This window comes from Callorhinchus milii, unplaced genomic scaffold, assembly GCF_018977255.1.
Source record: "Callorhinchus milii isolate IMCB2004 unplaced genomic scaffold, IMCB_Cmil_1.0 Scaffold21, whole genome shotgun sequence".
Classification (NCBI taxonomy): Eukaryota; Metazoa; Chordata; class Chondrichthyes; order Chimaeriformes; family Callorhinchidae; genus Callorhinchus; species Callorhinchus milii.
Genome location: NW_024704762.1, coordinates 9,344,304 through 9,372,107, shown reverse-complemented (window position 1 = coordinate 9,372,107; position 27,804 = coordinate 9,344,304). Strand labels below are relative to the sequence as shown.

General features: G+C 44.8%; 1 protein-coding gene across 1 annotated transcript; it reads left to right on the top strand.

The window, feature by feature from the left end:
• Positions 1 to 1,015: 1,015 nt before the first annotated feature.
• On the top strand, positions 1,016 to 27,551 carry LOC103182100 (CREB-regulated transcription coactivator 1). The gene is made up of 13 exons (XM_042342686.1): positions 1,016 to 1,189; positions 14,281 to 14,397; positions 17,389 to 17,526; positions 19,928 to 19,989; positions 21,158 to 21,258; positions 22,953 to 23,038; positions 23,827 to 23,870; positions 24,098 to 24,318; positions 25,049 to 25,212; positions 25,443 to 25,658; positions 26,382 to 26,465; positions 26,625 to 26,799; positions 27,268 to 27,551. The coding sequence occupies exons 1-13, from the start codon at positions 1,064 to 1,066 to the stop codon at positions 27,477 to 27,479; spliced, it is 1,746 nt and encodes a 581-aa protein (XP_042198620.1). The 5' UTR covers positions 1,016 to 1,063; the 3' UTR covers positions 27,480 to 27,551.
• The last annotated feature ends 253 nt before the right edge of the window (positions 27,552 to 27,804 follow it).

Genomic DNA, 27,804 nt, shown 5'->3' with positions numbered 1-27,804 from the left:
ATGTTTTCTCTTAAAGACATTGACACTTTTTTTTCGACCACATGGGCTGCGTTATACATACATCCTCACGCTTCGGTCTTTACACTCGACTCCCCACACACACACACTGTATTGAGTTATGCTCTGGAGGTTTCTCTTACAGCATCACATGCGATCAATTGATCATCAATGAGGTAGCGTTGGGGTAAAGGAGACGCTACTGCCCACATTATTTTGTATTTCCAGGATGCCTGTCTTCCCATCAAAACATCGAGCCATTCGCGTTTCGCCCACAAGACACAATCACTAAACTTCACAGTACATCCTGTGAAGCGCTTTGAGACGTCTCAACCACGTGATAAGGCGCTGCTGCAACAACAACTTGCATGTATATAGCGTCTCTCACGCCGGTTGGGGTCCCAGAGCGCTTGACAGTGTGGGGAGCGCGACCCCGATTCAAGGTGGTGGGTGGGGCGGGGTGGGGGTTGTGGCAAGAAGACCATAGGCACCGGTCGAAGAGGAAGGTCTTCAGGCGCGACCTGAAGATGGGGAGGGAGGGAGGGAGGGAGGGAGGGAGGGAAGGAGGGGGGAGGGGGGAGGGAGGGAGGGAGGGAGGGAGGGAGGGAGGGAGGGAGGGAGGGAAGAGGGCCGAGGCGGAGGGATTGGGGAAGAGTGATCCAGAGTTTGGGGGCGCAGTGGGTGCAACGGGGGTCACGAGGGTCAACGCGGGAGGTCGGAGGCGGTCGAGCGGAGGCAGCAGGTGGTGGACGTGGGGGGCAAAGCGGGGTCAGAGAGGTCAAATGCAATGATTATTATTAATATTATTATTATTATGATGAACCTCAATGCACAGAGAATGATGACACTTGGGATGGGGATGGAGAGAGGGGGGGGGGGGCGGGGCTGTGCGTGAGTCACGTGCCTGTGCGTGCAGTGCGTGGCGTGCGTGCGTGCGTGGGGGGGGGGGCGGGGCGGGCGGAGGGAGGGAGGCGGGGCAAGCGGGACGTGCGAGCGTGTGCGTGTGCGCGAGCGCGCGCGTGCGTGCGTGCTGACGTAGGGTGAAGGAGGTGTGTAGTGCAGGAAAATGGCGGCGTCGAACAATCCGCGGAAATTCAGCGAGAAGATCGCGCTCCACAACCAGAAGCAGGCGGAGGAGACGGCGGCCTTCGAGGAGGTGATGAAGGACCTGAGCATCACCCGCGCCGCCAGGGTCAGTCCCTCTCTCCCTCCCTCTCCCTCTCTCTCTCCCTCTCTCTCTCTCTCTCTGTGTGTGTGTGTGTGTCACGGCTTTTGCCGCCACAGCTTTTGCCGAACAAACAAAACACGCGCCGGTGGTGGCGCCCTCCGTTTACCTCAGCGGGAGCGCGCGGGGGCTGTGGGGGGGGGGCTGGGGGGTGTGGGGGGGGGGGGAGAGAGGAGAGCGCGGGGGGTGTTTGTGACCCCCCCCCCACCCCTCACCCACTCACTCCTCCTCCTCCTCCCTTTGGGGGGGGGGGGGGTAGAGGCAATAGCAGCGACCCCTGGGAGAGGGGAGGCCACTGATCCCGTGAGGGAGGGAGGGAGAGGCAGCGACTCTCCGGGGGTGGCAATGATCCCCTGGGGGGGGGGGGGGAATGTTCGTGTACCCCCCCCCCCCCCCCCCAACACTCTCCTGCGGGGGCAGGGATGGCGAGAGAGGGGACCCTCTGGGGTAGGCGTAGGGGTGGTGTCAATGATTCCTGGGGGAAGGAGAAGGCTGGTTACACCTGGGGGTAGGGGGCATGGCAGTGACCCCAGGGGGTGGGGAAGGTGGCAGTGACTCTGGGGGAGGGGGATGCTAGTGACCCCCCCACCCTTGGGGAAGGGAATAGTGGCCCGTGGTGGGTTGGAGAGAGAGAGAGAGAGACGTGGGAGGATAACTGCACCTGACCCTCGGGGAGAGAAGGTTAGAGCCCCCTCTACCCCCAACCCCAACTGTCTCAGGAAGAGGTTGGTAGCAGAACCCACCCTGGCTAGACGGATATTGGAGGGGGGTGGGGGTGGTGTGTGTGTGTGGTGGGACACCGACCCACTTACAGAGCAGCAGAACATCAGCAGGGAGCGAAAAAAAACACATCAGCTCTTCAGGGAAAATGGGGGAGGATGGGGGGCAATGCCAAGAGGAGCAGAGCAAGGAGATGCTTTGATTATGTGAAAAAGAGATGCACTTGGTGATGCGAAGGTATATTCCGCAGGGGGGGTGGGTGGGGGGTAATTGGTTGATAGCCCAGGGAGGTTGCAAAGAGGGGGAGTTTGGGTTTTGAGGGGGTGGAAGACAGGGGCCGTAAGTGCGGGCCGGGGGTGGCTGGAAACAAACACATCGTCAGCGCCTGTATTCTGCAGCAAAGCAGTTCATCTTTGCATGTCTCCTCGATGGAAAATGTATGAAACATTAATATAATCATATTATTCCAGATGAAACAGGAGCCAATATTCATTTGGTGACCCAACACTGTCAGTGCAGCAACAGAGCACCTGTGCACCTGTAACAGATTGTTTTGATGCAGCAAAGAAGGGGTGTGGGGGATTGCAATGATCTGGAGATACATGTATTTGTTTGAAAATAATGCATAAAACAGATGGTTTCAATATAAAAATCGGTTTGCCAATTATAGGGTAGACAGTGTTAATGTGTAATTTTCATATCAGCAGTAAAACAGTATTCCTGTGTATACTGTAGTTATTGTTGTAGCATTGTTTAGAAGCAGTGCTCATTTCTAGAGCTTTGTGACAGTGCTATGGAAGCGGTCAGTAATACTGTAGTCCTGAGGTTCATATGATTTACAATGGTTCATACAAAGGACTGGATTTATCAAGTTTGCTTCAGTTGTCGTTTAAGGCTTCTGTTTGAAGTTGTGTGATGTTTTACTGTGATTGAACACTTGTGTGGATGGATCTGGACGAAAAATATAAAACCTCATTTCAACAGCAGATTAAGGAATAGAGGGAACAGGACAATCACTACTGGGATAGTTATTCAGGTGATTAAAACCTTATCATTGTGCACCAGTTCTGGGAGGGATGGGGGGAGAGAGGGAAGAGTTGTGCATAGATATTCGCTGATATTGCCTGAGCAAAAACTGCAGAAATTCAGGCCTCATCTTTTGAAACCTGGCCAGCTTCCCTATACAGGCTGGACAACACCGACTCTTCCCTTTTGGCCCTGTCAGTGTCCGGTGGAGCATTTGTGCCTCTTTGTTTATATCTTTCCCTATAAACTCCAGGACTATTTCCAGACAGACACTTATTCATTTTGCTTTTGAAGGCATAAATTAACAGAGCATCGACTACTTTTCTCGGTAGTCTGTTCCACATATGCATTGCAGTGGATGGGGTAATAGAAGGATTAAATTCCTTCTAATCTCTGATTTGCTTTGCTGATTTAAAGCCTATGTCCCCCTGTGTTCATTTATTGAGATTAATCTGTTTATATCTATATCACTATGCCTCTCAGCATTTTGATTATGTTCTCCCATACTCCCCCTCCCATCTTTTTTATTCTCCAGTGAAAATATGTTCAGCTATTTAAACCTTTCTTCACTATTTAGAGCCTTACGGCCTGGAATTATCTTTAATATTAATCGTTGCATTTGATATAGTGCCTTATCACATCGTTGAGACGTCTCAAAGCGCTTCACAGAACATATTATAAAGTAGACTGTCTGTGTAATTTGTGGGCCAAACTCAGCATCTGAGAACCATCATTGACCTTTTGAAGGTAGGGTGCTGAAACAGCACACAATCTACATGGTACAGTGGTGCGTCCCTACTTGCAAGCAAGGTTACTTGACAATATAGTATTATTCAGTGCTTGCCCGAGGCTCAGTGCCAGACGAGTAAGCGAGGGTGAGGTGCTGTTCTGATGTGCCCCTGCCTTATATTTTGATAGTTGGTATGCAGAAGGTGAATGCGTGTGTGGTCTGTATAAAAGCATTGTAGGTCATTCCCAAGAAACTGAGTTCATGTTCTGCAGGAAATCAGGTTTTAATAATTTATGGAATATTCTATAACATTGTTGTGGTTCAGACATTTCATTCAGTGATTGTCGGTTTGTTTAACTCGTGCTGAATTGGGAGAAGAAAATATTGCTAAGCAGTGGAAGCGAGCTCTGCCCAGTTAATTTATTTTCTTTAATTGTTGATACTCTTTTGTTTATTTTGTTGGACGTGTTTTGAATTTGCATATTGAGTGTTTGCTACACATTACTTCTCAAAATGTGTGGAAAATGTAGCTTTCACGGTCGCTGACACTGCAGCTGAAGGTGTTTTAATAGTAATTGTAAATAAGACCATATTTCTATTATGTTTGGTACACAGAGCATGTTCCTCATCAATTTTTTTTTACTTTGTAAAAAATTACTTTGTAATTTTTTTTTACTTTGTAGTTTACAGTCTTTGTAGTGCTCGTGTTCTTCATGGTGTTTCTACAGGGCGTATAATCCGCTTCCTCCCCTTTCTGTGTGGACGCATCTAACACTTCATTGCTTGCCTTCCTTCCCCTTTCACCTCCAGTGGAATGGGCTGAGATAAGTAACTTGTCATGTGGTGAGTTGGTGGGATTGTGCCTCTATCCATTCAGTACCTCAGTGCTTAGTGTGCTAGTTACAAAATCTCTTATTGAAAGTCCTGCACAATAGTTTTGAAGGAAACACACTGTAGTGTTAGAATTATTAGTGATTAGCCCATTACAACTGAGAAGACTCACTCATTGACCAGGAACATAGAGATTAGCATACAGTGAAAGACACGAGTTTAATGGAGGCAAAGTAACGCTGATTATTTTTTAAAACTCGCAGTGTTTCTTTGTAGTTGTAAGAACTGTTCTGCCAGGTGTGGTCACATTGGAACGAGAGGATGATAATCTGCCCTCTATTGGAGAATAAAATGCCCTGGAGTGTTCGCTATCTGCGTGTGAGAGGTACAAGACGGCATAAAATGATTGCCGAACTTCATAGTTTTTGCTATTAGAAGATAATATTAGGAGTTGAGTGATTATAGGACAGTGATCTGACCTTTGGGGTTCAGATAACACGATCTATTCTCCATGCATTCAGTTCCAGCTAGCTGTCACAAGGGTTCTACGTACATTACAGAAATTGTAGTTTCACAATTTATCAACACTGTGTGTCTTGTCTGTTTAAAAAAATTATATATATATATATATATCTCCCAGCCACCTACATTGCATGGAGTAAAATTTAGTTCGGGGGAAAGATCATCGGCAATCTGCCATGCCTCCAGGCTGAGAATGTTTCTCTATAAATTTATCTTCCTCTGTCCTGAGCACAAGCTGTCCCTGTGCTAAGAGGGAAATGATATTGTTGGGTGCCATCATGTTTCAGCTCATTCCTGTCAAGTAGGTGGTGACTTTTTTTGAAGGCAAACTCGGCAGGGAGTTTACATGCAACAAGGGGAAAACAGCCACGAGGTGAATGTCCAATCGGTAGCGCTGCTGGTCAGAATACTGGGAGCAAATCTTTTCTTAGTCGAAGGATCTTTGATGTCCACCTGACCAGGCGTAGACTGTGCCTCGATTTAACATCTCATTGGAAGGACAGCACCTCCGACAATGCAACATGCTACTCCTGAACTGCGCTGGAATGTCTGGCTTGAAGCCTGCAGACCAGACACGGCCACAGGGGTCTGCTTCCAGGCCTCTTCTATCCCCAAGGCTTGCCAGCTCAACTCAGCGCGTCATCCGTTGTAACCGTTTTATTTTTAGATGAATAAGAATATTGGAGCGCATTGTCTTGAAGTATTTTAGCCTTGGGCCCTGCATTAGTGCTAACAAATCAATATTGTTTTGCTGCTTTGTATTGTCCCAATCACATCTGGCACTGTAAACGAGACACGCCAGCAGAAAATGGGTTAATTTAGGCAAGAGTTTGTCTCAAGATTGTCAAGTGGCTGTTTCCTTATGCCTTTTCCTTTTAGTGGGCTCCAAGGCTCCTCGTACCTCACCCCATTCTTTTATTTATTTATATGAACTTTGACTAAATGTTGGCAAGCTATTCGACCGCTGGCTCAGAAAATGAGTCTGAACCTGTGCTCAACTGATGTCAATACACATAGATTTTCCATCAAGGTGGGAATCTCTGGACAGGGATAGAGAGTTGGAACCAAAGCCGATTCCACCCGCCCCCTCCCCACTTGGTAAATGAGGCCCTGTTGTAGGCCAAAACTGGAGCTCAGATTGAGAGGAGTCAGTTTTTAAACTGGTGAGTGTGCCTGAGAAATGGAAATATGCTTCTTGTGATCAGACAGAGCTTTCAAATGTAGTTCTATTTTAACTACACTATTTCCTGGACTGCCTCCACTTTCAGCAAGCTTTCAACAATAAGGTTTATGAACCCGTATCTCTAATAGTTTGTCACTGCCTTTACATAAGCCACGAGCAGACCCTGCACAGCTTTAATCACGGCGTAAACAACTTGTGTGTCGTACTAAAGTCCACTGAGAATATTTTTTTGCACAGAAAAGATGTGGAATTCAACGACAAATTACATTTGTACATCGCCTTTCACGTCAGGATGACGTCTCAAGGTGCTGGACAGTCAGTCCCAGAAAGCTATAGATGTGGAATTAATAGATATGTTTAAAAGAGACTGAGACTTGGGTAGTGGAGGTACTGCAGAAGGGCAGGATATTGGGATTAAAAGATCTACAAATAAACTGAAGAAACGGGGCTGAATGGCCTCCTTTTCTAGTTTTCCTACATTAGAATCCATCTTTATTTTTTGCAAAACCTAAAATGATTTTATTCTCCAAATAAAATAAATAGGTCACTGTAATGCTGCACTAATTGGATGGTGGTAGAAAAGAGCTGCTGGGAGTCTGAAATCAAAAATAACACTGCGCCTGAGAGTATTGGCCAGGGAGCAGAACAGTAAAATAGATTTATAAGTCTTTTGTTACCCCTCTCCCCCCCCCCCCCCCCCCCCCCCAAACCTAACTCAACCAACTGCTCTGACACTGGGTAAATGAACTGTGTGACACTGTCCATGAAGGTGTCTGTACGATCCCTTAAAACATTTTTTTGTTTGTGGGACTATTTGTGGGACACTGCTGTGTGCAATTGGCTGCCACGTTTCGTGCACAAAATATACAGTCAGTTCACTTTATAGTGTATTCTGTGAAATACTTTGGGACACCATGAAGATGTGATAAGGCGCTGTATCGAATGCTAGGATTATTATTATTATCAGGTTTGACGCTGTAAACAACTTTTTGTCCTGTTTTTCAACATCTTGATTTGTTGTGGTAAAGGTCTGTATAAATAGAAACTATGGCAGGCAAAACTTGAATATAGCTTTCTGTACACACAAAGCTGCTCAGATAACTGATGAGCCCTAATCGCAAGTGGAGATATTATCATTGTACAGTTGTAGACACATTCTGACACGTTCATGTTTTCAACTGATAAAAGTGTAATAAGTATTTTTTCCGCTGCTTTATTTTTATGATGGCATTTTGGCCTATTTCTCCTTTTCTCTTCTTTTATTTCCAATTTGTCTACCTGGGATACTGATCACTGCGTTTTCCCAGCCTTTTTCCTGATGTGCCCTGTAACTGAACGTCAGGAGATGGCGAAAAAAAAACATCCAAGCACGACTTTGTAGTCTGTATTTTTACCCCTTACCCCAACGACCAGCAGATGACACAGCCTTTTTGTTGCCCAAACATTAATTGGATTGTTGGCCAGAACATCAGCAGAAGTTCTGTGTCCTCGCCAACAATGCCCCAGATATAAAACAAATGGTCATAAGGTCCTAACTCAAATTATTTTTTTTATTGTGTCAGCCTGGACTGTGAACTGGAGTCCCAATGTAGGGCTTTGAACCCACAACCCTCTGACTCAGAGGTTAGAGTGTTACCAACTGATAATCGCATGTTTCTATAGAGCTGTCAGGTATAAATCATGCTCAATATTTATGCCTTTGTAAAGTAATAATAACAAATGATCCCTTGGGATAGATTATTTAATTGATGTGAGAAGGGGGGAGGTGAGCGCATCACTATCACAACCAACAGAGAGAGGCGGACGGGTTTCGTTTGTCACTCTTTCAGCCTGGCTTAATTGCAGTAACATTTATTGCTCAGGGTCAAGTTCAAGGCAGTTTATCTGAAAACCCTTGGAAGTCCAGAATTATTTCTGCAAAGATTTGAGAACTCATTTTTTGACACCCTGTTACAGTCCATGGGAAATAATCTCTTCGAAATAAATAATAATGTGGTCACTCAATCCATGACCGTTTCTGGGACCCTGTTGTGCACAATAGACGCCTAGGAGAAGTGATAAGACGCTGTATCAAATGCAAGGATTATTATTATTATTAATATAAATTATTCTATTTATACTGTGCTGACAAATATTGGTGATTACCTGCCGAACTAATGATTTTTTTTCTGGCTTCTTGTATGCATCTGTTGGGAAACACAGCATTTGTCAACAAAATACTGACTCCACCTAAGTGGGGTTAGTTGAACGATTTGGGCTCTCACAACAAATTTCAACTGATTGACCAAAAAAATCGATAACTATTGACACCTTGCAAGTCGTCCCCAAGAGTTCTCTCCATCGTGCTTACGTTTTAAATGATCTTAACCGCCTATTTTCAAATCTGTCCGTGAAAAACAAATCGATACAGTGAATAGTAAAAATAGTAAATATTTACGACTGGTTTTATTTACAACTAACTGTTTTCAAAATTACTTTTGTCGTGATTGAGGCACAAGAAAAGGCTTCAGTTTCTCGAGGAACAGTCTGAAAGAGTCAGGATTTTGGTGAATGGTGTTGCATTTATATTACCGATCTGCCCCAGCAGTGAGCAAAATCTATTGCCTTGTTATAAAAGCCGCATCTGACCAGCGCTTTGTAAGAAATTACCCTTTTATTATATTTGGAGCATACAGCATGTATATCTATGCGCAATTGGCTGCAGGGACGTTATTTTGTTTGCTGTGTTTGTATTTTGACCGGGTAGATCTCAGATCAGTCCCAGGGCAATTATTTTCGAGCTTCAGTGAATGATCAAGCAAACCGACTCATCAGCTGTTCCTTTTTACCCTTCGGTTTGGCTCAGTCGCTGGAGCTCTACAAGATTGAGTTCCTGCGTCTGGGACTGCATTCCCAGGAAATGTTGCCGCTCCTTTTGTGCTCAGTTTCTATTTATGTTGAATTCTATGGAAGATTCTCTGAACACAAAAGTATTTCAGCTGATTATTTTTATTTGAAAATCTGCCACGTTGTTGAATTAGCAGCAGTAACTGGCTGATTGGGTTGTAAACGTGGTAGAAGGTGTAACCTAGTATACGTATTTACATTGCCTAATAAATGTTTACTCCTAATAGATGTAAACCCATTCGGTCTATAGCTCAACAGGAAGTTACTTTAGTGGCACAGTTTCTCTCTATTATGTCTATCCCTCCATCCTTTAGCTTGTTTATCCCTTCCTAGTTCAGCAAACATATGGACTTTGACTTTGTCCCTTTGTCTTTGACAGTGAATTAAACTTCTCCCTGATCCAAACAGGATCTCTTTACATTTGCACAGTGAATAAGTCCTCTCCTTGCTGTACCTACAATTTTAGCTGTTGATGCAATAGGACAGAGTTATTTGCCACATACTGTAGCGCTGCTCTTGTTTTAGCGGAGTGAGGGTTATTATTATTATTTGCTGTGTGCGTGTACGGAGATACTCTTTATTCAGCAGGGTAAAGGTTAATCGGTTTGGATTCATTCAACGTTTACCATGTGTTAGCAGTACAGGCCGTACTAAACCTCTAAATGCTCCTCTCTAGAAAAACACATCCATTGCAACCAGACAACAATTTCAGAGAAAATGACCTGCTCAATGCTAACATTTCCCGATAGTCAGGACAGGAAAAAAATTAAAGTTCCTTCTCTGCATTTAGTAGAATTATCTTTGCTGGTGAAACACAGCCAATTGTGAGGAATTAGATCCACATGTATTTTGTATTTATCTAAGCTGTTTAGACGGGTGTGTCTTATCCAGGCACAGATTGCAAATCACTGAGAACATTTTTGGTTTATTTTTTAAAAAAACATTGTTAAAAGAGAAAGACTTTCTCAAAGGACAGGAGGCAAATGTTTATTCAGTGGGAGTCGGTTTACAAAGTACAGTCCTGTTTGTGGAGTGCAGTACATACGCCTCATGAATAGTAAACAAAGTTCCCCTCATTCTAAATCCCTTTTCGTGTGTTTCTTTTGTCCAAGCCATAAGGAGTTCCCTGGTGTCAGAGCAGCCAGGCCATCTGCTTATAGGTCTCTGTTGCTAGGAGGTGTTTGAGAACATTTGGGGTTATTGGAGTGACTCACTCACTGACCATATTCCCAGAGAGCTTTCTCCGACAGCACTGCACAGACGTCGGGAATTATGGACTCAAACCTACCTCCTACTGCAGTATGACCTGTGCGCGAGCAATGTGTCAATCCAATAATCGTCTTCTTCAACAAGCTGCATGATGTGTACCATGCTTCTCATGGATTAAGAAATGGATTCATAAAGCCAGTAGGCCATTAGCTGAAGATCACACGCTCATCTCGTTCAGCATGTGGCCATTTGCATCCAGATGAGCCATTGGGTAGTTTAAGCGTGCAAGTGTTTCACTTTAAAAATCATGTGTTTAATGTAGTGCCTTATCATACAGTGAACATCTCAATAGATTTGATGGCTTGCACCAAGCATTAAAAGTTAAGGATGGTGACCAGAGGGACAACCAAAGAGATGCATTTTTAAGGAGGGTTTTGAAGACAAGAGGGAGGAAGTGAGGCAAAGGGATTTTGAAAGAATCTAAAGAGTAGGGGCTCAGTCATCAACGATGGGACAGAGGGAATGAAAAATACATCAATAGGCCGGTATTGGAAGAGCAGAGGATAATAATAATACTCCTTGCATTTTGATATAGCGCTTTTCACATCTTCTAGACATCCCAAAACGCTTCACAGAATATAATGTAAAGTGAATTGATTATATTTTGTGGGTGAAACACAGCACTCAATTGTGCACAGCAGTGTCCTACAAACAGTGGTGGATTGAAGTGACAAATTTATTATTGTGTTTTTTTTTCTTGAGGGATTATTATCGGGCATGTGGAGTAAGGAAACTTACCCAAGGTTTCGCCCTGCTGGGAATCGAAACCAGGTCTTTCGCTTGCCGGGCGAGTGCTCTAATTACTGAGTTACTGAGCTCCTAGATGGACATGATTGGAAGAAATTCCATAGGTAGTGAAGGACCGAGATCATGAAGGTCAAGGCAAGGATCTTAGTCAATGTGCCTAGGTAGCACGTTAGTTACAGAAATTCATTGGGCTCTGCTGCAATGGGAAGCAGTTTAAAAATAAAACTGCTGAACGCATGGGATAAGTACTTTACACTGAATTTGCCCTCGCCAACCTTTTCTAATTTTAATATGTTTAGTAGCAGTCTGCTACCTGTCTGCATATCACGAGTTCAGTGGAATATGGGACAGTTACGATTTATTAGAACTGTTTAAATGTCCAGTACCCTTGTCAGGAACAAACTTGTTTTTATGAATGACTTCGTCAGCATTAATTCAGAATGAAACACTGATGGTTTCCGGCATTTTCATCTACTATGCTCCCTCTCTGCAGAGATCTCTCAAAGATATCTTTACCTGCCTACGCTTTACACTAAATCTTGTGAATTACTCTGAGTCGTCTCGTTGACATTATGATGTGCTTATATTTTGTGAAGCGCTCTGAGACGTCTCCACGACGTGATAAGGAGCTATATCAAATAGAAGGATTATTATTATGAAACTGCAGTGCAGATGTGATGAGCCAAATATTCTGGTTTTGCGGTGTGACTGTGCCTTGATGCTATCAGGCAGCTGAACTGTTTCCTGGAAGATTTGGTTTGGGTAACTTTCTGAGAATTTTCTTTAAGAAAGAGAATGCTTGATGCCTTATTTTATCTTATTTTATATTATTATTTTCTGGATGGTCAAGAGTTTACAGAAACGTGCAGCAACATACATCTTCCTGGACTTTACACACACTTCTGCCATTCCACACATTGGAGGTAACAAAATCTTACATTTGATACAGCACCTTATCACGTCTAAGAGATGTCTCAAAGTAATTCACAGAATATAATAATAATAATCCTTGCATTTGACATAACACTTTATCACGCCTTCGAGACGTTTCAAGGCGCTTCACAGAATATACCGTGAAGTAAATTAACTATATATTTTGTGGGCGAAACGCGGCAGGCAATTGCGCACAGCAGTGTCCCACAAACAGCCGTGGATTGAGTGAGCAAATTCTTATTTTTTTATATATCTATTTTTAAATCCCCAGAAGAGCAATCTGCCAATCAACTAACAACCGGGTCCCTACTTATTGCTAGGTAAACCGAGGCAATGATGCAAACAGGGTGGTGGTGCTGGTAAATTGTGATTTTTTGATTAGGTTATTTGGTGTGTTTTTTTTGTAACCTCGTAGTCTGCAATTTGGGTAAAGATTGAAAACAGGAAATCACTACTTAAATGCTAGACTTTTTGGAAAGCTCAGCAATAAAGCCTGGCCTGTGTTTGCTCTCTCGGAGACTGAACTTTCAAGGCATTTTGCTTCGAGGCTGGCGTTGCTTGTGAATTGTGCTCTCATTATGCCCAGTTGATTAAGAAATGTGTATATGGCAATTCCTGACTGAAACTGATGTGCGGACACAGGAATAGCAAGAGGCCATTCTGCCTCAGAGCCTATTCTGCAATTTTATTACAGTGAATAGGAGCTCTTTATCTTTCTAATCCCATTCTCGCACCTCGTTTCCTTATCCCTTATTACCCTTACTTCCTAAGTACCGATCTATCTCCATAATGTTTGAAATTGCGAGTGTTGCTGGGAGAGGCAAGCCTATCTGTGTAAGCAATTTAATGAAAGTGGCCAAGTCTACAGGTGCCTCCGCACTTACCTGAACCTTTCCCAGTGAATTAGGTAACACGGTGGGGTCTGGTGGCATTCAACGCATTTTGACAATTGTTTAAGTGGCTCCTCACGTAAACCATTTAGTTTATTTATTATTTAAAGTGCGGAACTTCAGTAATTGCTCAAAGGGAAATTGCTGACCGCTGCCTTAACTTGTTAACTTGGACACTGCACGTTCATCTCCTGCTTGTGATCAAAAGGGAGGGAAAAGACCCACAAGGTGAGGCTTTTTTCCCCGCTTTTGATCACAAGCAGTAGATGATCGGACAGCGGACTGACGGGTAAACTTGCTGCTTTATTGCAGTGAGATGAGGCAAGGTGGCTCATGTGGCGAAAAGCACCAGTGCAGTTTTGATGGGCCCTGCAGCCTGTTTCCTTTACTGTAACCAACACTCTTGATTTGAACAGCTGGCAAGTGTTGGCTGTTCCCTCACTGAAGCTGCCGAGGAACTGGAGCCAATTGGTCAGTGAGTGGGAGTTGCAGCTTTTTATCCCCAGCAGTAGGAAGGAAGTGAGCGGAGAACTTTACCCAAAAAACCTTGTTCCAGTTAGAAGGGTGAATGCCTCAAATTGCCAAACTACCAGCAAACTACAAACAGCTGGAACTGTTCGTAAAAAATAAAAACACGCACACACACACACACACACAAAGATTGCAGATTTACAGAGCGTCTTGCATCGTGGTGTGGGAGTGATTTCAAGGGAGAAATCTACTCTCGGAGTTCGTTTAAGACCTCGCTTAAATCTCGCCTTTAGATCACTGCCTTGGTGTCCTCCAGTTTATTTTCATTTGAAACACAGTTGTGTTAGGTTTTCTATTGCAGTCCAGTAGCTTAGTGGTTAGAGCGCTCGCCTGGCAAGTGAGATGACCTGGGTTTGATTCCCGGGCAGGACAAAACATTGACACGTTTCCTTACTCCTAACGCACGCCTTTGTTTACCCAGCAATAAGTAGGAAGCCGGATGTTAGTCGGTTGGCAGATCGCTTCTTGAGGAGTAATAATCCCTTAAAAATAATAATAATTTGGTCACTCAATCCACGACTGTTCATGGGACACTGCTGTGCGCAATTGGCTGGTGCATTTCGCCCAGAAAATAGTCAATTCACTTCACAGTGAATGCTGTGAAGTGCTCTTGAGACATCTCGGAGACATGATTCCCTTTGGTGCCGGCAGCGTCTGTCAATGTGTTTAAGGACACTGGTGACATCCTAATGAGGGTTGAAGTTCATTTACACTGTCAATTTCCTCAACTTTCTATGACCAGTGTCTCCTCTTTTTTTTGTAACTGGCGTTTTTTTAAATTTGTTTTCAGTTACAGTTACAGAAATCTCAGTATTTGCAGTTGGGACCGAGTCGGGGTCAGTACTACGGAGGTTCCCTGCCCAACGTCAATCAAATCGGAAGCAGTGCCCTGGATCTCCCCTTTCAGGTGAGTTTTTCCTTCAGCTTTGGGAGGGAGCTGGGATTCGGCACTGACCTGCCGGTCCACAACACTGCCGTGTGTCTAAGTTGCTCCCTCAGCTCGGGTGTGAATCCCTGACTGTCCAGTGCCTTGGGACATCCTTCCGACGTGAAAGGCGCTTTACAAATACAATTCATTGTTGTTGCCTACGGGTTTATTACAAAGTGCACTTGACATGCAGAGAGCTGGGGGGAGCAAGTCAGTCAAGTGAAAAGCATTCTTCCCAAACCTGTGTATGCAAGTCTTGTTGGGACTGTGCATTCGTAGGCAAACGTGTACCTTGGAAGGCTAGCGTGTAACTGAGATGCTGATTGTCACTGACAGTCACATGTCTTGCTTTCTGAAGTTGTGCTTGTGTGTAAGCAGGATGTCGGCATGCATATATATTTGCTTTCAAGAGAGTAATTTGCCCTCTTTGCCTCTGCTCCATTTCCTGGGCTCCGCATCTGATTACATCCAACGACACTACAAGTAGAACTGTAGATTGTTACAGCACAGAAGCAGGCCTTTTGGCCCATCAAGTGTGTGCTGGTATTTTTCTCCACTCTCCTACATGCTCACCAAACCCTTAATTCTTTTTCAAGTGTTTCACTCATTCTGCCAGTCACTCATAAGCATTATCCCATTATGTGCAAGGAATAAAATCTGGTAAATAGAGTCACGCCAAGTCATTTAATGTGTTCGTTTTGCTCATTTTGTGGATGACGGAAAACTTACATTTATATAGCGCTCTTCACGCAAGGTCGCGTCTCAGAGCGCTTTGGATCTTGAAACGGAGGAAGGACCTTGCCTGGAAATATCCAGGGGCGAAAGAGGGAGCACCACTTAATTTGCAGCTGATGTTCGCAACCAGGGTGAAGGCTCCAGAGTAAGCGAGTGTGAATGAGCTGGGGAGCGGTGAAGAGATACACAAAAGGGTTTGGCAAGATCTCTTATTTGCAGCTATTTCCCGTCAAATTGAACTTGTGTCCAGTTAGACTTCTTGTAGTTCTGTTGCGTGCAAATCCTAGGGCTCCTTTTAACGTTCCTTCCTTTTAAAGTTAAAGTGCTAATTTTAAAACTCAACATTCTTTTGCTGTAATCAATACACTCAAACATTCGAAACATCATTGCCTCTCGGCTCAAGGAATTAACCTTGTAAAGTTTATGGGTAAAACTTCCTCGTAAAAAATCTTCTCTGAGCTTGCTGGAAGATTGAGAAGCAAATTGGCTTGAACGTTGGTGCAAAGAGTTGTTCTGCTTTGTTGTTACACACAGTTTGTACCTTCACGCTGTGGTAGTTGGCACCTTTACAAGTGAATCTCTGGTTGCTTGCTTTATCAACTGACTGCAATGCAACCCCATTGCTGACAGGTATATTAGAGTTCTGGGGGTGAATCATTTTGTTAAAGGGAAATGTTTTCTATGAGAGTGAGTGAGTCAGTATTAATTCCGGCTGGAACAGTAGTCTTTCTTCACTATTTCTCTCTCACGCTCTGATCTTTCTGAGACAGTTAGTGATGTGGAGTCGATGGCTGGTGGCACCCGCTGGTAGGTTGATTGTGGGGCTCGGTGAGAGTAGAGTCGTGAGCTGACTTCCCACACACAGAGAGGCAGCACTTCAGCACACAAATCAGCCCGAATCGTTCACCAAGAGATCAGGGCATCAATGAACAGATAGGGCACTTGTTCCTGGGTGGCTTTCACAGCAGTTAATTTACACAAAGGGTTTCCAGTTTCAAGGGCTCTTCTGTGGACCACTCATTTCAAGCACAAAAGCCTGGGATATTGAGGTAGTGGGTGGTGGGGGGGGCACAATTCCAATGGTTCACTGGTCCACTTCCTGGGACACAGAGCAGTTTCCTTCAAACCACCATTCCATTTAAACTATGGTTCCATTTCCAGATTGTCATTTATTTTGACTGAGTCATTAATTTAGGTTCAGTCTGCCTTGTGACTCAGGTGGATGTTCAGTGAATCTTCGCCCTCTTCCCCCCCCCCACCACCTTGCTACTATTTCAAAGGAATATGTTTTTCACAATGTCCTTATCAAGATATAAGGGATATGGGGCAAGGGCGGGTAATTGGAGTTGAGGTACAGATCAGCCATAAACTTATAGAATGGTGGAACAGGCTTGAGGGGCTAAATGGCTTGTTCCTATGAGAGGTTGTGTTACATGAAAGCTGCTTACTGAGTGCAAGTTGTTTTTCTTCTGGCTATCCTGGTTTATATTTCATACTCTTCTAAATTCACCCTAAATTCAAATTAATTGGTCATTGATCTCTCGTAGTCTATGGAACTTTGCTAGCACAAATTGGCTTCCATCTTTGCCAAGATAACATTAACTTCATTTCTAATTAATCTCATTCTGCAGTGTGGTTTCAGACACTTCCTTTGCGCAAAGCATTCCAATTATAAATGTGTGTTGAGATGTCCTCCCGACGTGAAAAATACTATACAAATGTAATTTTGTATTTGTATTGAATTGTTCCCCTATTTTCCCGAGTTTGTTTAAGAGTTTAAGATCCCGGCTAACAAGTATTAAGGCTGTAAAAGAGACAGCTTGAAGCAGCCAGCCTGCTCCCACTCAGTTTGCATTGAAGATGTTTGCTGAAAAATGTACCCATTGGCAGAAACCCACGCTCAAGGCAATTCCCAAGTACATCTGCAGTGAAATTGTTTAGTTACAGGGAGGGTTTCCAGAGGGCAAACTTTAAAACAGTCTATTTAAAAATCTGCCCCGTGGGTCAAACCCTGAAATAAATCCATGACAAGTGAAAGAATAAACGGACAGCTGATGGTCCCTCCTGACCAGGTTGAAGAGTTTTATTCATTTTTAAAAAAAAAGGACACGACTAAAAGTAGTTTTTCAGTCAACATGAATTAAACCGGTCCCACTTGTTGAGGTAAGAGCTACAGTCTACCTGTTTGGAGAAAGATGCTGAAAGGGTGGCTTGTGTTTGTGTTTGTTGTTGCAGACTCCTTTCCAGGCCTCTGGCTTGGACACCAGCAGATCGACCAGGCATCATGGTCTTGTGGACAGAGTCTACAGGGACAGGAACCGGTTGGGATCACCGCACCGGCGGGCACTTCCAGTGGACAAACATGGCCGTCAGATATCCTTCCCCAGGCTGTTTCTCAGGGTATTGAAGAGCTGACATGCCCCACAATAGGTCTGCTCTGCTGATATGGCAGGAGCTATGATGTCCATCCATCGAAATCCCTTTGACGCAGGCAGGAGGTGGTAACTGGAAGAGAGAGAGTATCTGGAACCCTTTGACATGGCAGGAAGCAGCATCTGAGTGTAGGGAGCCCTTCAGTTCTGTAGAGTTCAGTTTTTTTAAGCACTCTGAGACTCTACCCTGCGTGGAGGGCACTGCGTAAGTGCAAGTTGTTGTTGTAGAGGTTAGAGATGGGTGTTTCACATTTGGGATTGCATTGATCCACAAACTATTAAGAGATAGCTTAGAAGTGAAGATAGCATTAAGTAAGGAGGTTGTATCATTTCTGTACAAGGCATTAGTTAAACCACAGCTGAGATGTTTGTTTTGCAGGTTTGGACGCCGTATATAAAAAGGATGGTTTGTAGGTTCACTTTCACGATATCAGTGGATTATTTCTACTAGTTAGTGGTTCATGAACAAGAGGCTACATATTCAAGATGATTGTTCGAAGCGTGAAGAGAGAGTTAGCGGATTAATTTTTTCTTACACACAGAAATATTAGGATGTGGAAGCATTACCAGAAGTTCAAGACAAATTAATTTTGGTTTAAAAGGGAATTGGATGAATTCTGGAAGAATAAAGATAAAAGAATCGTATTAGACAAAGAGCCCGGTAAGGGGATTAGGATAGACAGCTCTGATGGGAATAAGCAGGACATAGACACGATGAGTGAATGTCCTCTTGTGCTAAGAATCCTCCGCATTCAGGGGGAGAATCAATGATTGATTAATTTCAAGATTTATTTTGGGTTAATGTACTTTGTAGCGTGCGTAAGGAGTGAGGGGGAGGAGGGGGTCCTCAAACCTGTGGCCCCTGTAAACTTGTGGATTCTGAAAAGAAGAGGAAGTTCCTCCCAGTATCCTGGCCAAAAATCTTCCGGATAAATTGATCATTCACTTTGTGGCTACTTGTGGGACACTGCAAACTGGCAGATGCGGTTGCCTACAAATGCACAGTTGCTGCATTTGCCAGCCCTGACCTGTGAAGTGTTTTGAGACGTTTAGTTGCTATAACAATTGCAAGGATGATTATTCTTAGGTGTAAGCTTGCTTGCAGATGTCGGTGTGTGTGTGTGTGTGTGTGTGTAACTTATAGCCTGGTCCAGGAGCAGAGATGTCCTTCTCTATGGAGACCGTATCGAACTGTGAGCGAGGGAAGGAGCTGAGTTGGATAAGAAGCAGCGTTGGAAACCCATCTGTTGTTGTGATGCCTTTAAGATGGCATGACTGCGCAGATATAAAAAGCGTTTGAGCAGTTTACAAACAGTTGGCGGCAGCTCACAGCTTTGCTGTTACCTTAACACTTCAGGTGCAAATAAGTCTTGAGTGGAGCCAAGCTCTGAGGGCGGTGCTGCTGGCTGGCTGGCTGGCTGGTTTCACTGCACGCCTGTGTGGGTGGAACTGATTTGAATCTGAAAGTAACGAGAATCTAGATCAAGCTGAGCCCTGACAGTAAAAAACCCTCGTGAATCTCGTGCCTGGAAAAGAGCTGCTGTGTGGATGGAATACAATTAAGAGAGTGGCTGCTTTCACACTGGCTAAATGAAATCAATCAAGTCCAGATCGATCCTTGATGAGAGATTTATGAGTGGCGGGTTATAATTGGTTTGTTATTATTGTCACTGGTTCAGATCTACCTGATAAGCAGCATAAACTGTACCGAGAGAGAGAGAGCAGGAAAAGAGTGAAGGGGGAGTATTATTTTCGGGCGTGGTTTTGCTCTGTTAAGATAGTGTGATCTTTTGATATTTATCTTTAGAGGAGCCCATTCACGCTCCTCTCTCCCATGTACAATGGGTGGGTGAATGGGGAGGGAAAAATCAGCCAAGATCCCTGCTTCTAATGCCTAAAATGTCACCTGGTCTCAGCTTGTGGGATCATTTTATCTTGTAATGTAAGAGCTTGTGAAAAAGAACTGTAGAAGAACAAAAATGATCTGACAGGCAAACGCTAGGTGATCCAACAGGTCCTCCCTGTCACACGTGTATGTGCGTGTGCGGATTTCAGAGAGCTGCCTGTATCCCCCTCTCTTACCAAGGCTTCATCTCCTTCAGAAGAAGGTTGAGAAAAATTGGCAAGAAAAAGCGTCTTTATGAAAAAGCACTGCTTAATCTTTATTTTAATTTCCTTTTTCATCAGATTTTTTTTCTAAAAAGGTGACAAAATCTGTCGTTAGTTTTGGGGGGGAGCTCTACTATGGGGAAGGGGGGTTCGCATGCAATATATTTTAATTAATGACCGTTTAAAAGACGCATGCTTTCCATTCTCTGCAAAGTTGCCTTGACTCTCAGCACGCAGACAGTTGTCCATACGGATCCATTTACCTGTCGCCTCCACCTGACACCAGCTGGAGAAGGTGAGTTGCTTTTTCCTTAAATGAAAAGCCTGTCATCGGTCAACCACACGCAACTGAAGAGGCCTGGGGTAATTTGGGCAGTTTTGAAATAGTCAATCCACTTTACAGTATATTCTGTCAAGTGTTTTGAGACGTCTCAACGACGTGATAAAGCACTATATCAGATACAAGGCATATTATTAGTATAATATTAGTAGAAACATTGAGAAAGAGTGTCCCTAAGAAGCGAAGATCACAGTTTTCTTCAAACTGTTATCTGGCTGTCAGGGAAGAGAAAGAATTTCTCTGAAGTGAAGTCTGAAGTATCTATCTCCTATTCAAACATCTCGATCAATTCTGCATCTAAATCCTTCCGAGGTCATGTATTCCATGTTCTCGCGAGAGAAAAGCTTTTTATATCATCTGTGATATCTGCGGTGCTCACACAATAAGCTCAGTGCTGCAGCTGAGAAATTTACAACACAAACGCCCTTGAAAATGTAAAATGCTTTCTAACGCACGAATCCTCTGACACGTGTCACTTTCTGTCTTGTGTGCATCTCCCGACAGCTTGCTGTCGCAGGCGTGCTTGCTCAAGGTGCAAACTTGCTCAACAATAGCACCTTTTACTCGCCCTCTTTTGTCTGTGTGTGAGAACATAAGTTTGTGCGGTCCCAAAAAAGGTCACAAATGTCCATCATAGCTCCTGTATGGGTTGCAGTGTTCTGCGATCTGAAGTGGAGCCAATTTCTGAAGGATTCAGAATCTATATCCGCCCACAAAGCATACAGTCGATTGATTCACTTGACAGTATATTTTTTGAAGCGCTTTGAGACGTCTCAACGACATGATAAGGCGCTATATCAAATGCAAGGATTATTATATGATAATATAACATATTAATATATACACTACGTATTTGAAAGAAGGCAATTCTTTGTAAATAAGCTGCTCTGAATTTTTAAATTGATATATACATAGAAAGACATTTACAAAGTCCAGGTTTGTTTTTTTCATTAAGTGTGCTTTACAATGTGCTGCAAAAACAACACATTGAAACTTGGGAGGAAGATTTCCAACTGACACCTCCTAGAATTTGTCTGCGCTGAATCTGTCCTGTTTGTATTTCTATATGACAAAACTTTTAATTTTTAAAATGGTTCATAAGCTGCATTCGTAATATTTTCAGGACCAATTCAGACTCCGCGTTGCACCAGAGTACAATGACCCCCACTCCCCAGGACTCCTTTAACGGGGGTTCCCAGGACACACAGCAGCAACACAAACGAGGTAAGCAGAAGAGATGGTGATCTCTTAAAGGAGCAGCCGCACTGGTGACTTCATCGAGTTAGTGCACAGGCGACAAGAAAGATGAGTAGATCAATGAGTGCAATGGATCAGCAGATTTGTAAATCAGGCAGAGTTTGCGCTCCGAATCCAGGTACCCAGTAATGGGCTGTTGGCAAGTGTGTGTGTGTGTTGGCTGGTCAGGGAGCCCACTAGCACTTTCTGCCCAGCTGTACACACAAACAATACGCACTTGGGTTAAGGCACTGGAGGTCAGCTAGCACCCACCGAGCCTTCAAAGGGAGACGGGAAAGGCGGAGTGTTGGTGGGGGGGGGGATTACGATTGTTTTAAAATGATCAGTGCTGCAGTCATGCTTTGCCTGACCAGAACAGTGAACCCAGTTCCACAGCTTGCCTTGAACTAGTTGAATGCTTGAGCTTTATTGTACTGAGGCCACTTTCAGCCAAAGTAGTCACCAAGTTAACTGCTTAGATACCTTCTGTGGCTGTCGCACGCTGCCATAAATACGTATAGCTGTCATTGGTGTGAGGTGCTGATGTCTTTAAAAACATCAACCCTAAATGAATCGCCTTCTATTTAAACAGGGCAGGTATGGATTGGAGTAAAACTCCCGGCCGCATTTTCAAATATAAATAAACTCAGCAGTCCAGGTCGCCTGTATGGTTAGTTTCCCCCATTTCCGTCACTGATGTGAAGTGCACTGTACAAGGGATGCGTCTAAAATAGCTCACCACCCTGAAGTCTGCTTCCAATTGATCACTCTGTGCCGTGCGTGCAAATTGTAAATCCCATGTCCCGGATTGGGCACCGTGAAGGATACAAGGATAAATCTGGAAAGCGGGATTCATTTTAAATAAAATTAGACAAAACGGGTAGAAATTGGCAGAGGTCTGATTAGCCAGATGGCTTCTCTAGGAGCTAAAAATTACTTTTTTCTATGTGCAGAGCTAAACAGGACTCAGTTCTCTTTTTAGAGATGGGGTTTGTAGGGAAAGGAGTGGTGGGGTGAGGAAGAGGAGAGGGGGTTTCTGTCTGATAGAACCTGGAAAAAGAGCCGTTTGTCCCTTGACCACTCCGAAAAGATTCCAACTTTTGGACACCAGATTAGGGCAAAACTTCACAATGTTTTTTTCTCACTGTTGGCCTGAAGTTCCTGTTGCGTTCTGTGTGACGTGACGCCTCTGCCCTTTGTGAGATTTATAGATTAAAAACGCGGTCAAAACCCCATTAGTGCCGGCAATCGATGATGTGGCTGTAAAAAAAAAAAGATTATTATTTTGCACAAGGACGCAGAACAAAATAAGATATCGAAGCCAGAGAGCTACACTTACTTTATAACATTGTTCCTGTGTTTTGGTGGCAAAATATACAGTCAATCCACTTTATAGTATATTCTGTGAAGCACTTTGAGACATCTTGAAGATGTGACAAGACTCTATATTAAATTCAAGGATTATTAGTAGTAGTAGGTAGTAGTAGTAGTAGCGTTGGCTTGTGGAGTGCAAACTTGACCAGTGCCCTTCAGGCCACTGCAGGGGACACTGATGTGTCTTCTAAACGTATTGGAATGTTGTGTGGTGGTAGCAGTCCTGAGTTCCCTGGTGTGGGGCTCATCCTGCTTTCCTTCACACCCAAGCTCACTTGTTCCCCCCCACTCTCTCTCTCATGTCTCAGTGTTGCTGCTAACAGTTCCCGGGATGGAGGAAAACACGTCAGACCCGGACAAATCCCTCTCCAAACAGCTCTGGGACGGCAAAAAGGTAGCACAGCAACTCAGATGTTTGGTTTGCATGTAAACTTTCTGCCTTAGCTCACTGGCCATCCTGTGGCTTCCTAGTCAAGGAAACATCAGAAATCCTGTGCGGGTGGAGGAGGGGAGAGCAGGGAATTGGGATTAGGGCAGTTAGCTCCAGAAGGTAGGAATTCTGTTGTGTTAATGGTGACCGGGATTACCATAAATGTTTGATTACTCATCTCAGATTAGTTTTATTTTCCAGGAGTGCTTTTCTTTATAACACCACGCACCCCCTACGCACTCTCCATCCTCAATCCTTCCTGATATCTCCATGATTTATATTTATGAAAAAAATATCCTTAGTTGCTTTGAGAACTCTTGCCTTTGAGGTAAGCAGAGGTGCACAGAGAGAGACTGGAATCATTCCCAGTTAAACTCCAAGCTGCTGACAGCCAGTCCACAAACAATGGGGAATTTGTGCATTTCTCCTTCAGAAGTCATGACCCTGTCAAAATCTGAGAGTTTTCATCCTAGCATCAAGAACTTCTGATAAAAATCCCGACTTTCATGTCACGTCCTCACAGTTGGGAGTGATTATGATAGAGCCAGTGGATCCTTTGGGAGAGGCTTTACAGATAAGTTAACTTTTTTAGACCAAGCGATTTATTTTGACGACCCTTAAATTAATTGGAAGAAACAGAACAGTTCTCGGTGGCATCAGTTTATCTCCTCAAAGCCGCGCTTGCTTTTAGTGTACTGTACTCACCAGCGACGGGCTCAGGGTTTTCTGAAGAAGATTTTCTCTTTTCACAGAATGTGTCATCTCGGCCAAAGTCATGTGAAGTCCCGGGGATCAAGTGAGTAGATTGTGTGTGTGACAGCATCAACTGTGAAACATCCTGTCAAAGCATTGTAAAGTGTGATGACTGTGTGTTGCGGGCAAGTGTGTGTGTGCGTGTCTTTCTCTCTCTCTCTCGACTGTGTGTTTGACTGAAACTCTTGACAAATCTGTGCAGCGCCAGACAAATGCGTGCGATTGTGTGTAATCCAAACTGTAATTTTCATTTTTATATTTTTTATACAGTATTTTCCCATCTGCAGACCAGGAAAATACCACATCACTGATCCCTGCCGCTCACAGCACAGGTGGCTCCCTCCCGGACCTCACAAATATCCACTTCCCACCTCCACTCCCGACCCCGCTTGATCCAGAGGATTCTTCGTTCCCGGCTCTGAGCAGCTCCAACAGCACAGGCAACCTGGCAGCCAACATGAACCATCTGGGCATTAGTGCCAACAGTCAAGGTAGGTCAGGGGTATTAGTGTGTCCTACAGGGGAACATTAGTGCTGTTGATTAGGCTATGGACGGGCAAGTCTTATTGTGCAGTATTGTCCACCCTTTCGGCCGGCACTTGACTTGCTTTTTTTTTTGATCAGCCGGTTAGGGTGGGTCATGACACATGACTCACGCAGAAACCGATCACCGTGCTTAAGAGTCTCCAAACCAAAATGAGAGTTCCGTGCATCTCACCCACACATGTGTTGCATTGTCAGAGGTGCCATCCTTTAGATCAGACGTCAAACCGAAGTCCCGGTTCAGTTTTTCTCTCTCCCTGTGTCCTGTCCAACAAATCCCCAAAATAAAATTGGTCACTCACTCCACGGCTGCTTGTGGGACACTCTCTGCGCGTAAATTGGCTACTGGGTTTGCCCCCAAAGTACCAAGTCAATCCACTAAATTAATATCCTGTGAAGCACTTTGAGACGTCTCTTCTTGGAGCTCAGCTCCAAGAAGACCTCAAAGAGGACAAGTCGTTTGCAGGGATAACGGGAACTGAGTGCTTTTACAAAATGGAAAATAAACAATGACTCGGTTTGTGGTTGGGATAGTTTACCTATGTGCCACCCACTCGCTGAGAACCACATGTCAGAGAAGGATCAAAATCTGCTTGGGAGTGGGCAGGGAACATAATGTACAGCCAGAATATAAAAAACAGTCACTTTGAGGCCCTCAGTGATGTGCTTTGTTTTCAGGCTTGACATCGTCGCAGGGCTCGCTGACGGGATCGTCTCAGAACAGACCACCTACCGTCAGTCCGCTCACTCTGTCACTCAACACAGACTCGCGAAGACAACAGCAGCAACAGCAGCTCCAGCAGCTATCACCGACCCTGTCCCCGCTCTCCCCGATCACGCAGGTAGTTATTTACAGGCAATGCTGAGAGAGGAATAGTCCTCGACTGTATGCAATGCAAATTGCATTTGTACAGCGCCTTTCATGTCGGGAGGACGTCCCAAGGCGCTGGACAGTCAGGGATTGAGATGTGTTTCGGTGGACAGTGGATTAACTTAAAAGACCAATCATGCCATAGATCCGTGCGATACGCAGGCCGTGATCCTGAGGTCACTCCCTGTTTTATCGTTGCAGGCCGTCGCCATGGACGCGCTGTCGTTGGAGCAGCACCTCCCGCCGTACCCCTTCTTCACTCAGTCGACCACACAGCCCCAGCTTTCCCAGAGCTCCAGCAGCCTGACGCAGAGCACACAGCTACAGCAGAGCAGCAGCCAGGCTCGCTCCTCCAGCATGTCACAGTCGCCTTCAATGACCCAAACCCAGGCTCCGATGGGAATGGACATCAGCACGGTGAGTGGGAAAGGGAGCACTGTTTTGTGGACGTAATATAATAATAATAATAGTAATTATAATAATCCTTGCATTTGACACAGTACCTTATCACGTCGTCGAGACATCTCAAAGCGCTTCACAGCATACGTTGCACAGTGAATTGTCTGTATTTTGTGGGTGAAGCACAGCAGCCAGTTTCACACCGCAGCGTACATGTCTGTACATTACTATCTTAAACCCCCTTTTCAACACTGAAGCAGTCTGTCACAGCATCACAGAGATTAAAAGCGTTGCTCTGCCATGGTTAACCGAACACTCGCTTAACGGGCTGTGATGACTCGGGAATTGTCTGCGAGTAGATCGAGGCCATTCCCAGAGGCAGGTCGGAAGTGGGTGACACGAGCCCCGAGCTGGTAAAGCCTGACCCTAGTGTGTGCAGTCACTGGGTCTGTCCCGGTTTTCCTGTTGTCTTCTGATCTGGATTATTCTGTTCTTGGTGGCCGTGCCTTCAGCCACTACGCCCTCGGAGCTCTCTCCCTCAATCCCTCCGCCTCGCCCCCCTCCCTCCACACTTTCAAATCCTGCCTAAAGACCTTCCTTTTTGATTGTGCTTAAGGTCACCTTCTCCCCTTGGCTCGGTGTCAGACTCCGGCACTGTTTTGTATGCCCCTGTGTAAAGGGCGCTATATAACTGCAAATTGTTGTTGTTGTTCTTTCCTGACGAGCTGTTTTTCCCCGTAGACGTCCATACTGGGGAGTGTGTTCGGAGATTCCTATTACGACCAGCAGCTGACAACCCGGCAGACCAATGCGCTCTCACACCAGGTTAGTGGTTTATGCACTTTTTAATAGTTTATAAAATATTTCTCTCACGATTTACTTTTAAAACCAGCATCTTTCGAATGTACTTATCTGCTGCTTTATTTTTTTCTCTCTGCCCTCCCTCCCTCCCTCCCTCCCTCTTTCTCTCACTCTGTTTTCAAGCTTGAGCAGTTTAACATGATCGAAAACCCCAACAGCAACAACTTGTTCAGTCAGATCTCTACCCTGAACTACTCTCAGGCGGCTATGATGGGGTTGACGGGCAGCCATGGGAGCCTACAGGACTCTCAGCTCAGTTACTCCAGTCACGGCAACATCCCCAACATCATCCTCACAGGTCAGCACCGCGCTGCTCGCCGGGCAAATCCATCGTGATTTATTAACAACAACAATGACAATAATAATCCTTGCATTTGTGGAGTCCTGTAGCTTTGTAGTTAGAGCAGTCAGAACTTCTTAAAGGACCTGGGTTTGATTCCCGGGCGAAATGTTAGGCAAGTTTCCGTACTGCCCACACACGCCTCTGTTTACTTAGCAGTAAATAAGGAACCCGGTTGTTAGTCGATCGATTGGCGGATTGCTTTTCCGGGGGTGGTAATCCTCGGTCGGTGGGGGGGGGAAATCATGCAACAACTTGCAAAATTAAAAATCAAAATAATAATGTGATCACTCAATCCATGACTGCCTTATCACATCGTCAAGACAACTCAAAGTCCTTCACAGGAAATATTGTAAAGTGACTGTATATTTGTGGGCGTTTATTGGCCATAGTAACTCTCCCCCCCTCCCTTCTTTCTCCATCCAGTGACAGGCGAGTCACCCCCAGGCCTGTCGAAGGACCTGAGCAACACGTTCGCTGGTGTGGGAGACGTCAGCTTCGACACGGATTCTCAGTTCCCCCTGGAGGAGCTGAAGATCGATCCCCTGACCCTGGACGGGCTGCACATGCTGAACGACCCCGACATGGCTCTGACGGACCCCGCGACAGAAGACACTTTCCGCATGGATCGCCTGTAGGGGAGGAGCACGTTTGCTCACACACGCACCCACACGCACACGCACACACACACACACACACACAACCCGGGACAAACAAAAGGGCAAAAGGCAAAAAAGAAAAAAAAAAAAAACGACGACAACCCAGCCGCGACAGAGCGGAAGTTGAGTGATCGATTCCCGTCGACAGAACGAAGTTAGCGTGAGATCGTAATGTGCAATGAGTTCAGCTTGTCGTTCCGAGCTTGCAATGCCGCAAACATGAATGAACCAATTATAACGCTTGCAGTCGCGTGATGCCGTGTGTCCATTGTCACCGTTCTATTGACTCCCATCGTGGGTCTGT

Coding starts and splice junctions, on each gene's coding strand:
- LOC103182100 (XM_042342686.1), top strand. CDS start 1,064: ATGGCGGCGTCGAACAATCCGCGGAAATTCAGCGAGAAGATCGCGCTC. Junction 25,213..25,442: donor CGCTCTCCCCGATCACGCAG/GTAGTTATTTAC, acceptor TTATCGTTGCAG/GCCGTCGCCATGGACGCGCT. Junction 25,659..26,381: donor TGGGAATGGACATCAGCACG/GTGAGTGGGAAA, acceptor TTTTCCCCGTAG/ACGTCCATACTGGGGAGTGT.